Consider the following 12,169-nt stretch of genomic DNA (forward strand, 5'->3'; position numbering starts at 1 on the left):
CGATTTGGTGAGCTCGACCTTTCCCTTCCCTCCTTCTGTTTCCCTCCTTCCACGACCTTCTCGCTATGGGAGCATGTCCAAATACCTCTTCTTCCCTTCTCAGCCGCATTCCATCCCTTCAAACCCTGTTCTCGTTGGTTTCAAACTCCCAGGAATCATCCTCGTCGTCGCCCTCGTCCGGGAGGAGAAGGAAGATGAGCTCGACCAAGCGTTGAGTCGAGTCTGGACGACGATAGAAGGCCCTAGACTCGAGATTTTGGGAAGGATTGGCACAGAGGACTCTAAGGAAGGATGTGCTCTAGGTTGGGAGCCGGATGGGAGTCGTATAGAGCTCAGGATCTCGACGAAAGGGGTCCCTTCACAGTCAGTCCTCCTTCCTCCCCCGTCGTTCTCGTCTCTCTCGCCGCCGGATCTGACCTCGGTCGTCTTTCTGCTTCTAGTCCTACTCTTCAGACTATCATCTACCATCCTCCGAATCCCCAGAAGCATCACTTTCTCGCTCTCTCACCTCTCGAGCTCGACGTCTCAGTCAACACCTCCTTCGACTCCCCTCCTCCTGGCTCCCTCCAAGAAGCGATGGAAGCTTCGGAAGCTGGAAACACTATGTCGAGAGGAAGGGAAAGGTCGAAGAAGATCGAAGGATCCTTCAGAGAGGCTATCAAACTTGTGAGTGCAGACGTTCCGTCGAGTCTGCGGGCACATCTCGAAGAAGCTGACCTTCGGCCATCCCTTCTCAGATCAACGCTTCTTATTCCATCTCCCTTCGCCTCACCTCCGAACTTCAATCGAAGGGATCCTCATCCTCGTCACTTTATTCTACCACTGTCTTCCCACCTTCGGAACCTCTCTCGCCCAACCTTCAACGTCTCCGAGCGATCCCTCTCTTCCTCCTCCGACTCCTCCACACGCGTCTCCCTTTTGGCGGTCCTCTGCTCAAGGATATCTCAGCGACGGGTGAGTCAACTCTCACAGATACCCCTTCGAGACTCCTTCTCACCGTGCTTCCCTTCCATATCTCTCAGTCAACCAGATCGACGTCCGAGCCGAGCAAGCAGCTTTCCTCCCAACTCAACTCTTCGTCCTCTCCTCCTCCGCGTCTTCCGACTCTGATATCGCCTCAGGCAGATCGAGATACATCCACTTCTACACTACCCTATGGCTCATCGCCAACGACGTCATCTTTGGTCGAGCCTTTGGGATCATTCTTTGCGAGCAGAACGAGTTATTTGGACACGCGTTGGGACGAATTGCTCAGGTTCGTCGAGTTTCCAGCCTCTCACCCAGGAAAATGCTGACGGATGTGCTTCTTCGATTTACAGAGATACGTCGTCGAGCTTCCATCAGAGACTCTGCGCTGGTTGGACGATTGGCCCGGAGGATTGAAGCTCAACACCGACCTCTCGAGGTTCATCTCCTCCGCCTTCCTGTCTCTCATCGCTTTCTGGGATCAAGGTACGCCATCATCTATATCGTATCTTGATAGCCACTTCTCTGACTCTCCCTGTGTACTATCGAAGTCGTCCTTCAACCTCTTCTCCCTCACCTCCCTCTCGTCCTCGCCGTCGTCGGTCTCTCAGGCTTCCTCGGAACGACGATGGGACTCTCCCTCCTCGCCGACCTTCTCTCAATCCTCACCGCACATCTCTACGTCGCCTATCTCATCGCAACGGTCTCGTTCAGGTGGATGAAGATGATGCTCGGGACTTTGTTCAACGTCTTCCGAGGTGAGTCCCGTCCTCTTCCCGTTTTGCGTGTTGGATCTCAACACTGAGCCCTTTCTCACATCTCCAGGCAAACGCGTCAACGTTCTTCGAAACCGGCTCGATTCAAACGACTATACCGTCGATCAACTCCTCCTCGGTACCGTCCTCTTCACGCTTTTTGCCTTCCTCTTCCCAACGGTCCTCGCCTACTACCTCTTCTTCGCCACGGTGAGTTCTTCTCATGTATCCTCTCGTTATCTGCTTAAATGGAGTCTCACTGACTGCCTCCTTCGTTGTCCCACAGTCTCGCTTCGCTGTCATCTTCCTTCACTCGGCGCTGGAGATGTCTCTCGCCTTCTTCAACCACTTCCCTCTCTTCGCTGTGATGTTGAGATTTAAGGACCCAGCTAGGCTCCCTGGTGAGTCTCTCCACTCTCCTCTAGCCTTCGAGACCAAAACTAAAACTGACGCGTCCTTCGATTCCCTTCTCGTTTGCAGGTGGAATCGAGCTTCGACTTTCTCCACCATCAGAGCCACCTCACCGCATCCTTCAGAATCAACCGATACCCCTGGCGAAAATCTTCTTCCAGCATCGTGAGTACCGTCGCTCTCAACAGTCGTTTCAGACGCGTCGTCCCCGTCGCTGACCTTTGTTCTCTTTCCTTCTCGCTGCTCGGATCGACAGTCGCGCTCGTCTCTCGCCTTTCATCTCACTACTCGCCGATCCGGCTGATCAGGAAGCTCGTCGCTGGAGAGACGATTCGACCTATCGAGAGGTTCAAGATTAGATACTAGGTTGAACGAGGAGGGCAGGCTAGAGAAGAACGAAGCAGCGATGTCGTATACCACTATCCTATCTTGATATCTCGTAAAAAAAAAAAAACTAGATCTGGATTCGTGAAGATTTTCCTGTTTCTTCGAGTCTTTTACAAGGATGACGCTCCGGAACGATCGATCCGAGCTCAGCCCACCTCCCTCGATTTCGACTTCCCTCTCCCTTCCCTCAACGCTTATGCTCCTTCGCCTCCCTCTCTTCTCCCTCTGCACGCGCACGACAGCTTTTACCCTCAAGCTCACTCTCCCCCTCATCATGTCCACCTCTCCTCCCATCTCTCCAGCTCCCCGATCTTCGAAACGAGCTCTTCATTCAGCCTCTCCCTTCGCCGCCATGACCTCTGCCGCCCTCAACTCCCTCCCAACCCCTTCGCCCAAAAAGAAACCAAAAGTCTCAACCTCAGCTACTCCCAAGGCGGCCTCGTCTTCTTCTTCATCGTCTTCGCCTAAAAAGGAGAAGAAAGCTTCAGCTTCTCCAAAGAAGGCAGCAGCTTTCCAGAAATCACCTTACCCGACCTTCGTCCGACCAACGGCTCAGGATTGCCAGCTCGTTACGGATCGATTGGCTGCGATGCATGGGTTGCCAACGAGGAAGGTGATGGGGACGAAGATTGAAGGTGGGGGGATGGGAGAAGCCTGTGAGTTCATTGACGAGGGAAAGGAGGAGGCCGAGTGGGTGAGCTCGATGAGTTTGGCCAGGGCTGAACTTCTCTCTTCCCCTTGTTGGTCGTTTCAGGTGGAGGAGTCCCTTCTGTTCTCGATGCCTTGTAATTCCTCCTCCTACTCTTTGAACTTACTCGAGCAAGAATGCTGATTTTCTCGTCCGTCCGGTTTGATTCGCGAATGAAGAGTGCGAACGATTCTCAGCCAGAACACGACCAACACCAACTCTTCTCGAGCCTATGCTTCTCTCCTCGACACCTTTGGACCTAGCCCGAAGGATCCCAAGGCTGTTGATCTCGTCAAGATCTATCGATCGAGCTTGACCGAGCTTGCGAAGAGCATTCAGTCCGTTCCCTCTCTCTTCGTCCTTTCCTCCTTCGTTGAAACTGATCGATTCTCTTGTTCGATTTTCAGGTGCGGAGGTCTAGCCAATGTCAAGAGCAAGGCCATTAGAAACGTCCTCATTGAAGTCAGAGAGAGGAACGTCTCTCGAGTCGCAGATCCCTCGTCGTCGTCTTCATCAACGTCCGCCGTCAAGAAGGAGGAGGACGGAGAGGCCGAGCTCTCTCAGGCGGCGCAGGAGAAGCTTCTCTCGTTGGACTACGTTCACGGTCTCTCAGACGAGCTGGCTATGAAGGAGCTCGAGAGCTTCAAAGGAGTTGGACCGAAGAGTGAGTTCCGGGCTTCGACGCGTCGAGATTCGAACGAGCAGGAGAACTGATGCTCGCTCTTGCCCTCACAGCTGCTTCCTGCGTCCTCCTATTCTGCCTCGCTCGGGATTCTTTCGCCGTCGATACGCACGTCTTCAGGCTCTCCCAGCAACTTGGCTGGGTTCCTGCGAAGGCAACTCGGTCAGCTCGTTTCTTCTCCCCATTGTCCTCCCTCGCTCGCTGATTTTCAGACTTTCTGCCGTCACAGTCAATCAACATACGAGCATCTAGACGTTCGAATTCCTGCTGAGCTGAGATACCCTCTTCACGTCCTTCTCATCGCGTACGTCGCTTCTCCCTCTCTTTCACGACGCGTCTCCCTCCTCCACAAACTCACCCCTCTTCGTCTCCCTTCATTCCCTCCGACAGTCACGGAAAGTCCTGCACTCGCTGTGCGGCTTCGAAGAAGACCTCTCGACCTTCTCTCGGACCATGCCCTCTCCTCGGTCTCTCGGACAGTTCAAAGGGAGCGAAAACCAAGTCGCCTCGAAAGGGAAAAGGAGTCAAGACCGAGGAGGATACGGACTCGGAGGCTCTTACCGAACCGGAGTCTAGTGGTGATGAGGGAGAGACGCTGGTGGCTGGAAAGAAGAAGGAGGAGGAGGACGTCGGCCTGGAGTTGGGTGAGGAGGCGAAGGAGCAGGCGAGCAAGGACGTCGAGGAGGCTGTTAGAATTGCTCACGGAGGTTAAGGATCGGAATTAGAACTGTATTGTTATCGTTTAGATCAACGATGTTTGTCCAAGATGGAAGCTTGCGAAAGGGATTTCGGAAACGATTCGAGCGACGCGTCGGAGTTCGACTTTTATGAAACCGGATCATGAAATGAACGGAAGGAACCATCTCCGCGAACGAACGTCTTCTGAAGTGTTATTGCTGCTCGGCTGCTTGGTAATGATAAGCAGGGCCTAGAACGATCTGAAGGGGCTGGAAGAAGGAATGACGGAGAAGGGTGAGGTGGAGGACGATGCAGTCTTTTTTACCAAGGCCCCTTCACCTCCAACAGCATCTTACCTCTCGCTTTCGACCTTTTGATCAGCACCAAGATGCGTCGAAAGATGCCATAGATGAGATCCAGGCCTGCTAAAGTGAGCAGGAAGTCGTAGGGACCTTTATTTTGGGTTGAGTGAATCGGTCGAGCTCACCCTTTTCTTCCTTCCCTCCCCGTTTCCCTCCAGCTCTCGTCCCCCAACCACCCCACCGCTTGCTTCCGACCTCTTCCCCAACGAAAATATAGGTCTGCGGTTTCTGTGACATCGGGATTCGCTTGACCTACCCATCTCCTTCAGTTTCCGGAGCTTGGAGAGATGGAGAGGTCGAGTTCAGCCCTCGCTCTTTCCGCCGACTCTCGGTTCTTCACCATCTCCTGGTGAGATCTAAGGTCTAGCTCAGGGTCAGGTAGAGCCCTTGTCTCTCCGACGTCCTGTATAACTATGCTGATGACCAATTGATCTGAAGGAAAACTTCTTAGTTTCATCAGGAGATCAATCTCAAACTCAGTCCTCTCTCTCTCGCGTCCATCTCCTCGTCTTGCTTCCCTCCTCGGGTGTTTATTTCGTCTTCCCTACTCTCGCCGCTCGATCTGCCACTTACCGACCAACCAATACAACGGCCTAGACTCTTTGCGATCGCAATTTTCAAACTTGAAACAGGCGCATCAAAAAACTTGGTTGGTTGGTTGTCCGGAAGGACTCGCTGGGCGCTCTTGCTCGTGACCCTCTCCTCTCTTCTCTCAGCCGCGAGAGGGGATTAAATCAAGGATCTCTTTCGACTCTCCCTCTTCTTCTTCCCTCCAACCACCACACCTTCCCTCCCAACTCCCCAACCCAACCCAACCCAACCTTCTCTTCACCTTTCACACCATGTCTTCTCAAGTCGTCAGCCAAACCTCCTACGAGATCCCCAAGACTCAGCGAGTGAGTTCAGCCGCGCCATCTGCTCCTTGAGCTCCCATCTCCTCGTCCCTCCGAACTTCGTCGCTCACCTCCTCCTCCTCTCCTTCTCTTCTCTCCTTCAGGCCGTTACCTTCGCCGAGACTCACGGACCTCACACTATCCAGACTGATTGGCCAGTTACTCAGCCCTCTGAGCTCAAGCCTGGAGAGGTTCTCGTTCGAGTCGGTGAGCTTTCTCCGTCCTCCCTTCCTCCTCCGTTCCCCTCTCGTTCTTTCGAGACTTCTGAGATCTTCCAACACTCGCTGACTCGGTCCTCTCCTCTCCTTCCCTATACCTCAGTCTACTCTGGAGTTTGCCACACCGATCTCCACGCCTGGCTCGGAGATTGGCCACTCGAAAACAAGCTTCCTCTCGTCGGAGGACACGAGGGATCCGGATACGTCGCCTTCATCGGTCCTCCTCTTGAGGGAGCTGAGCCTTGCACCCTCAAGGTCGGAGACGCTGTCGGTATCAAGTGGCTCGCCGACTCGTGCCTTCACTGCGAGGAGTGTGGAAAGGGATTCGAGGTGAGTCTAGTCGTTGAATCGTTTCCATCTCATGGCTGATCTCGAGCGCTGACCTTCCTTCCTTCGTCTCTTCTTCTTCTTCCTCTTCCTTTTCTCAGTCCTCCTGTGGACAGGCCAAGAACTCTGGATTCTCCGTTGATGGATCCTTCCAGCAGTGGGCCGTCTCGTGGGGAGCTGTGAGTTTTGGCTCTTTCTGTTTCCATCTCGACGCGTCGCAACTCGAGCTGATCAAAGTTGTTTGGTTTTGTGCTTCTGTTTAGCACCTCACTCCTATCCCCGCTGGCTTCCCTCTTGCCAACGCTGCTCCTATCCTCTGTGCTGGAGTGACCGTCTACAAGGCTCTCAAGGAGGCTGCCATCCTCAAGGGAGAGGTCGTCGTGTGAGTCTTTCGTTCCCTGGACCTCGATGCGTCGCCCGTTTCTCGATCTCGTGCTGACCTCCTCTTTCCTCTTCATCCTCTTCTTCAGCATCCCCGGAGCCGGAGGAGGACTCGGACATCTCGCCGTCCAGTACGCTAAGGCCATGGGTGAGTCGTCGTCCTCTTTCTTGTCCTTCAACGTTTCTCGCTCTTCGTTCACTGACCTTCCTCTCCTTCTCTCCCCTTCGTCGAATCTTCAGGCTACCGAGTCATCGCCATCGATTCCGGAGCCGAGAAGGAGAAGCTCCTTGCTAGCTACGGAGTCACCGACTTCATCGACTACCAGAAAGGCGTTCGTTCAACTCTCCCTCCTCCTCGCTCGCCTTTCCCTCTCTCTCTCTTCGCCTCTTTACTGACGCTCCCCACTTCCTTCTTCTTCTTCTCACAGGACGTCGTTGAGGCTGTTCAGAAGCTCACTGACGGAGCTGGTGCCCACGCTGCCGTCGTCGTTGCCTCTGGATCTCAGGCTTACGAGCAGGGTTCGTGCTCTCTTCCCTTTCCTTTCCTCGCCGCCCTCGAGTCGTTTCGACGCGTCCTGACTCGATCTCTTCCTTCCCTTTTCCTCACAGCTCTTCAGTACTTGAGGCCTCACGGAGCCCTCGTCTGCGTCGGAATGGTGAGTCTTTCGTCCTTCTCCAAGCTGAGGCCTCCCATCGTTTCTCAAAGCTGACCTCTCTTCTCTCCCTCTTCAACCAGCCTCCTAACGCCGACATCCGAGCCAACGTCTTCTGGACCGTCGTCAAGTCCCACCGAATCATCGGTTCCTACGTCGGAAACCGACAGGATGCTATCGAGTGAGTCTCTCGTTCCGCTTCGTCTCTCGCTTCCTTCATCTCCTCGTCGCTGACTCCCTCGCCTCTCCCTTCCTCTCCCTCAGGGCTCTCGAGCTCGCCGCTGCCGGAAAGGTCCACACCACCTTCACCATCGAGCCCCTCGCCAACCTCCCCTCCGTCTTCGAGAGGATGCACGCCCTCACCCTCAATGGACGAATCGTTCTCGACTTGCAGTAGTTTGGCTCTCGAGTCGACGACGCGTCTGCCTCCCTCTTCTTCTTTTCTCCCCGTCCCGTTTGATGCCCTTTGACGTTCGTTCGATGTTCTGCTCTTCTTTTTGTATGCCTTTGCGGTCTCCTCTTTGTAACGAACGTCTATGATGATAGTTTCTCTTCTGCTTTTTGGTCGCAAGAGAGAAAGTAGGGGACGGTCGAAGGAAAACAAGCTGCCAAAGAAGAGAAGAGAAAGGACTTCGCGGGAAGTCGGGAGCCCGAGAATGATCTCACAGTATAACGACGAGAAGAGGCAGTGGATAGCTTGAATGCACTCTCGTCGACTCCGTTCCTTGCTCGTGTACGTCGTTGGGGGCGAAAAGATGGGGAGGACTTCGCCTCGTTCCCCCGACTCAGCCTTCTCGCTCCTGACTTCCATCTTCGATCCTTTCCTTTCTTCTCTCTTTATCGAGTACTTCGCTTCTACACCACGAAATGGCTTCTCGTACTCTCCTCTCTCTCAACCAAGATGTCCTCTCGGAGATCCTCGCCCACCTCCTCCTCGACACTCCTCGAGCGCTCAACCGAGCTTCCATCCTTCGGACCTGCTCCTCCCTTCGCCTCCTCGGTCTCCCTCACCTCTACAGGATCGTCGATCTCACAGGATACAAAACGAGGGATGAGGTATTGCAGCATTGGGAGACCCTCTTCGGAGAAGGTGGCGTTCTCAGGGTAGGGGGGGCGAACGGCGAGGTGGGAAGCTTCGTTCGAGGAGGGCTCAGACTAGGAGCAGAGGGCTGTCCTGGAGACTCTTCCGATGTGTGTCAGAACGAACGTATGCACTCGATTTTCCATCAAAAGTGATATCGCAGTCTCTGATATGTAGTGTTCTGCCGTTTATCTTCACAGACTTCCTCGTCCCCACGCTTCTCCTCCCCAACTGTTCCACCCTCCTCCTCGACCTCAAACACCTCGATCATTGGACGTTTCGTCCTTTCCCTCACATCATCTCTCAGCTACCAGTCCAGAACCTCACCCTTCGCGACCATACATCTCACCCATCCCAAGGGAATCACCCTTCCCCTTTAGAACCTAGCACCGACGATGGCCTTTTGTTTGCAGACGTCGGTCTACCGTCCGACCAGATCTGGGACGATCTCGTCGTTGTAACTATGGAAGGAAGCGTGTGGGCGGACGAAGTATCCTGGGAGGACATGAGTACCGATGAAGGAATCGAGCGTGCGAACCTTGCGCTCTCGACGTGGTCGTTCAAGGTTCTCGTTGTGCGGTTCGACGCGTCGTACGACCGCTGGGACGAGGGCAGGATCGTCTATCTCTTCTTGGATCCGGATCCCATGGACCTGGAAGGGTTCTTGAGGAGTACGGAAAGGGTGGAGATCAGAGGAGGGGCTCCCGTGGAGAAGGAGTTCAGGAGGGTGATTGGGGAGAGGAGGGAGGCCGGGTTGAGCGAGTTCGAGAAGAGGATCGCGTCGTTGATTGTGTTTGTGGAGGAGGATGGGAGCGAGCGGAGGTTGTTGGAGAAGGTGGAAACTTTGTAGAGGGGATGTATGGTCACTTTCATCGTTGGAAGCGAGCGAACGAAAGTTTGAAAGCGAGGGAGGGAGTTTGACGCGACGGAGGTTTTGCCTCTCGTGAGCAGTGCATCAACGAAAGAGGGATTGAATCTCAATAACCCAGGCCCAAGCTGCAAGTGGAAACAGCTTCATCCAGTATCCGTCAGATGAGCCTCGGGGAAGAGGAAGGAAGAAAGACGACAACTGAGACGGAATAGAAAGGCGCGACGCGTCGACGTCGCCTCGACCTCAATCAGCTTCCCCCTCCCCACCTCTTCCTTTTTTTTTCCCGACCCAATGCATCAACCTTTAAATAAGTTTTCATTCCTACTCTCGAGTTGAGGTGAAAGGAAATTTGCTAAGCTTCACCGTCGCGAAACCGAGCGACGACGTTCAGTTCAGTCGGCGACCGCTCGCCACGACCGCTTCTTTCTCGTCAGAAGAAATGGGGACGTTCGACAGTCTGGAAACTGGTCCTTGAACCTCCAGCCTTCCATCGATGAAACTAGCTCATGCGAAGAACCATCGTATTGCTCAGGCTTTCTTTTTTCGAAAGGGATCACAAATTCGAACCTCAAGTCCCGTCGGACGCCCTGCTAGAATAGTTTGCGCTCTTTCCTGAGAAACGGAGGCGAGAATCTCTTCGAGGGTGTTTTTCTTAAGTGAGAGAAAGCGGCGCGGAGCATGGTACAGTGAGACGATCGAGAAGAAGGACAAGCAACGCGTCGCGTCCGTTTCGATTCGAGCTCTTTTCCTCTCGTCCACCCAACTGAGATTCAAAACCATCAAAATCGTTACAAGAGAAGTAATTCCACTGGCTAGGACTCCTTCATCAATCTCATTTCTGCCCCATCCCCTCTAACGAACACAATCTTCAACGCCATCGTCCTCTCGAACGCGTTCAGACCCCTCGCCACCCTCTTCTCCAACTCCCTCTCTTGAACCCCACCACAAGCTGCAAAGCAAACTCCCCAGTCAACCTGAACTCCACCCGCTCCGCATGGGTCAGGAACTGATTCCTCATGTCGGGCTTGAAAAAGAGCTTGAACGCTCGCGTCCGATCGTCAAGCGGCCTGGAGCGATGGATTTCGAGCTCGACGACGAAGATGGTGAGCGAGGGGAACAAGGGGAAGTGGCGCGTTGGGGAGAAAGGATCGAGATGGACTTCATCTGAACGGGTGTTGATCCAAAAGGGTCCTCTGAAGACGACCTTCCGCAGGGGAAGCAAAGGAAGCCACTGAGCGATGGTGGTAGGAAGTGACAAGAAAGTCGACGTTGTAAAGAACGACGAGATCACCAAGTCTTGGATTGGGAGTTGAGGGACGACTCGACTAACTTGGTCGGAGAGGAAGGGCAGAGGGTGAGGGAGGAGCAGCAGTCGAGCGAGTGGACGGGGCGGAAAGGGTTCGGAAGAGTGCCGTCTGTCAGACACACCAAAGGATGAAAGTTCTCAGGAAAGAAATCGTTAACGAGGTAAGTATCAATTGGCTGCTCTCGAGAGACTCACAAAGTACCAACCAGGAAAGGTTGGAAGGTTTGTCGGTCCCCAACCATCTCAACCTCAGCTCAAAGACAAGTTTGCCTATGCCTACCTTCCTCCGTCTGAAAAGAGCGAATTCCAGTGTCCTGAAAGAGCGATCTGCGACCGGAAGACTGTGAGGTCGACGAATCGGTAGAGGAGAGGAAATCCCAGCTCGAGAAGGAGAGGACCAGGTTCGGAGGAGGAGGTGCGATGGAGTTCTCCCGGAGTGTCGAGGAGGAGGTGCTTGAGGGTTTCCAAGAGGAGGTCTTCGTTGAGGGAGAGGAGAGTGAGAGGAGCGGGCATGGTGGAGAGGGGGAGAATCTAGAGAAAAGTTAACGAGTAGGGAAGGGCGGAGCGAGATGGGCGTTGGAATCAAGTTGAGCTCGCTCTCTCCTCCCTTCTCCCCTTCAACCGCATCTTCCCTCTCGACCGTTCTTTCGCATTTCGCTCACTCGAAGGCTTTTTTTTATAAACTCCTCTCTAGCCGACCTACACATTCTGCGTTTCGAAGAACCTATCTTCAAGGTACCCCCTCGTTCGTCCGACCTCCTCCTTCGCTCTCTCCTCCTCGACTCCTTCTTGCGAGCTCAACATCGGCCGACCACCCTCGCCTCTGCCTCCTTCTCGACTCCCCTGCTGAGCCGCACAGCAGACTCGGCTCTACTCGCTCTGTCTAGGCAGAAGCTCTCTGCATATTCGCCTCTCTGCACCATCAACGTCTTCAAAACGGGTCCTCAATCGAAGGAAGCTCATGAAAGTTGGAGGAGTCAGTCTCCCCAACAGATAAGCTCAGTCTGTTTGAGGGAAGTAGCTCGACCGGTAAGCCTGTCATCTCCCATACTTGAAACTCTCACTTTCAAAGTTCTTCAGCTCGCTCTCCTTCGAAGCTAGCGTGAGCTGACCTTCGTCCTCCTCCTCCTCCTTCTCTCCTTGCTTCTCTCCCAAAGCCGTCAACTTCGTTCTCCTCGAGGCAACTCGTGTATACCGGGACTTTATCGATCAACTCAGACTGTGCATCGTTTAGCTGACAGCCCTCAGGCGAGCCCGTCGCCCGTTGGCGTCTGACGTTTGATCCAAGCGTCGACGCGTCGCTCACCGTCGCCCTCCAAAGCTCCAAGCCTCGACATCAAGGCGAACGATCTTTTTCTCCGGAAGGACTCGCTGGGCGCTCTGCTCGTGACCCTCTCCTCTCTTCTCAGCCGCGAGAGGGGATAAAATCAAGGATCTCTTTCGACTCTCCCTCTTCTTCTTCCCTCCAACCACCACACCTTCCCTCCCAACTCCCCAACCCAACCCAACC

General features: G+C 54.1%; 5 protein-coding genes across 5 annotated transcripts; 4 read left to right on the forward strand and 1 right to left on the reverse strand.

The window, feature by feature from the left end:
* The first annotated feature begins 24 nt into the window (after positions 1–24).
* GPI1 (phosphatidylinositol N-acetylglucosaminyltransferase) lies at positions 25–2,597 on the forward strand. Its single transcript, XM_076641775.1, has 10 exons — positions 25–363; positions 441–666; positions 738–954; positions 1,023–1,255; positions 1,320–1,452; positions 1,518–1,724; positions 1,792–1,931; positions 2,008–2,122; positions 2,202–2,297; positions 2,389–2,597. The coding sequence occupies exons 1-10, from the start codon at positions 74–76 to the stop codon at positions 2,496–2,498; spliced, it is 1,767 nt and encodes a 588-aa protein (XP_076493877.1). The 5' UTR covers positions 25–73; the 3' UTR covers positions 2,499–2,597.
* Positions 2,598–2,786: 189 nt separating this feature from the next.
* Positions 2,787–4,750, forward strand: BDY24DRAFT_443873 (endonuclease III domain-containing protein). The gene is made up of 7 exons (XM_076644805.1): positions 2,787–3,175; positions 3,274–3,304; positions 3,387–3,545; positions 3,615–3,871; positions 3,943–4,051; positions 4,119–4,193; positions 4,280–4,750. Exons 1-7 carry the CDS (start codon positions 2,794–2,796, stop codon positions 4,599–4,601), a joined length of 1,335 nt encoding a protein of 444 aa, XP_076493878.1. The 5' UTR covers positions 2,787–2,793; the 3' UTR covers positions 4,602–4,750.
* Positions 4,751–5,380: 630 nt separating this feature from the next.
* On the forward strand, positions 5,381–7,959 carry BDY24DRAFT_399113 (zinc-dependent alcohol dehydrogenase). The gene is made up of 11 exons (XM_076641776.1): positions 5,381–5,825; positions 5,927–6,029; positions 6,144–6,370; positions 6,469–6,546; positions 6,631–6,749; positions 6,838–6,896; positions 6,989–7,080; positions 7,177–7,267; positions 7,358–7,404; positions 7,485–7,582; positions 7,666–7,959. The coding sequence occupies exons 1-11, from the start codon at positions 5,772–5,774 to the stop codon at positions 7,796–7,798; spliced, it is 1,101 nt and encodes a 366-aa protein (XP_076493879.1). The 5' UTR covers positions 5,381–5,771; the 3' UTR covers positions 7,799–7,959.
* A 159-nt stretch (positions 7,960–8,118) lies between these two features.
* BDY24DRAFT_399119 (uncharacterized protein) lies at positions 8,119–8,445 on the reverse strand. Its single transcript, XM_076641777.1, has one exon. It carries the CDS (start codon positions 8,367–8,369, stop codon positions 8,187–8,189), a length of 183 nt encoding a protein of 60 aa, XP_076493880.1. The 5' UTR covers positions 8,370–8,445; the 3' UTR covers positions 8,119–8,186.
* A 44-nt stretch (positions 8,446–8,489) lies between these two features.
* BDY24DRAFT_399120 (uncharacterized protein) lies at positions 8,490–9,332 on the forward strand (the record flags this gene model as incomplete). The annotated part of the gene is made up of 1 exon (XM_076641778.1): positions 8,490–9,332. A coding segment is annotated over one exon (843 nt), but the record flags the coding sequence as incomplete, so codon positions are not given.
* Between the last annotated feature and the right edge of the window lie 2,837 nt (positions 9,333–12,169).

Source organism: Mrakia frigida (genome assembly GCF_051309035.1).
Source record: "Mrakia frigida strain ATCC 22029 unplaced genomic scaffold BDY24scaffold_31, whole genome shotgun sequence".
NCBI lineage: Eukaryota > Fungi > Basidiomycota > Tremellomycetes > Cystofilobasidiales > Mrakiaceae > Mrakia > Mrakia frigida.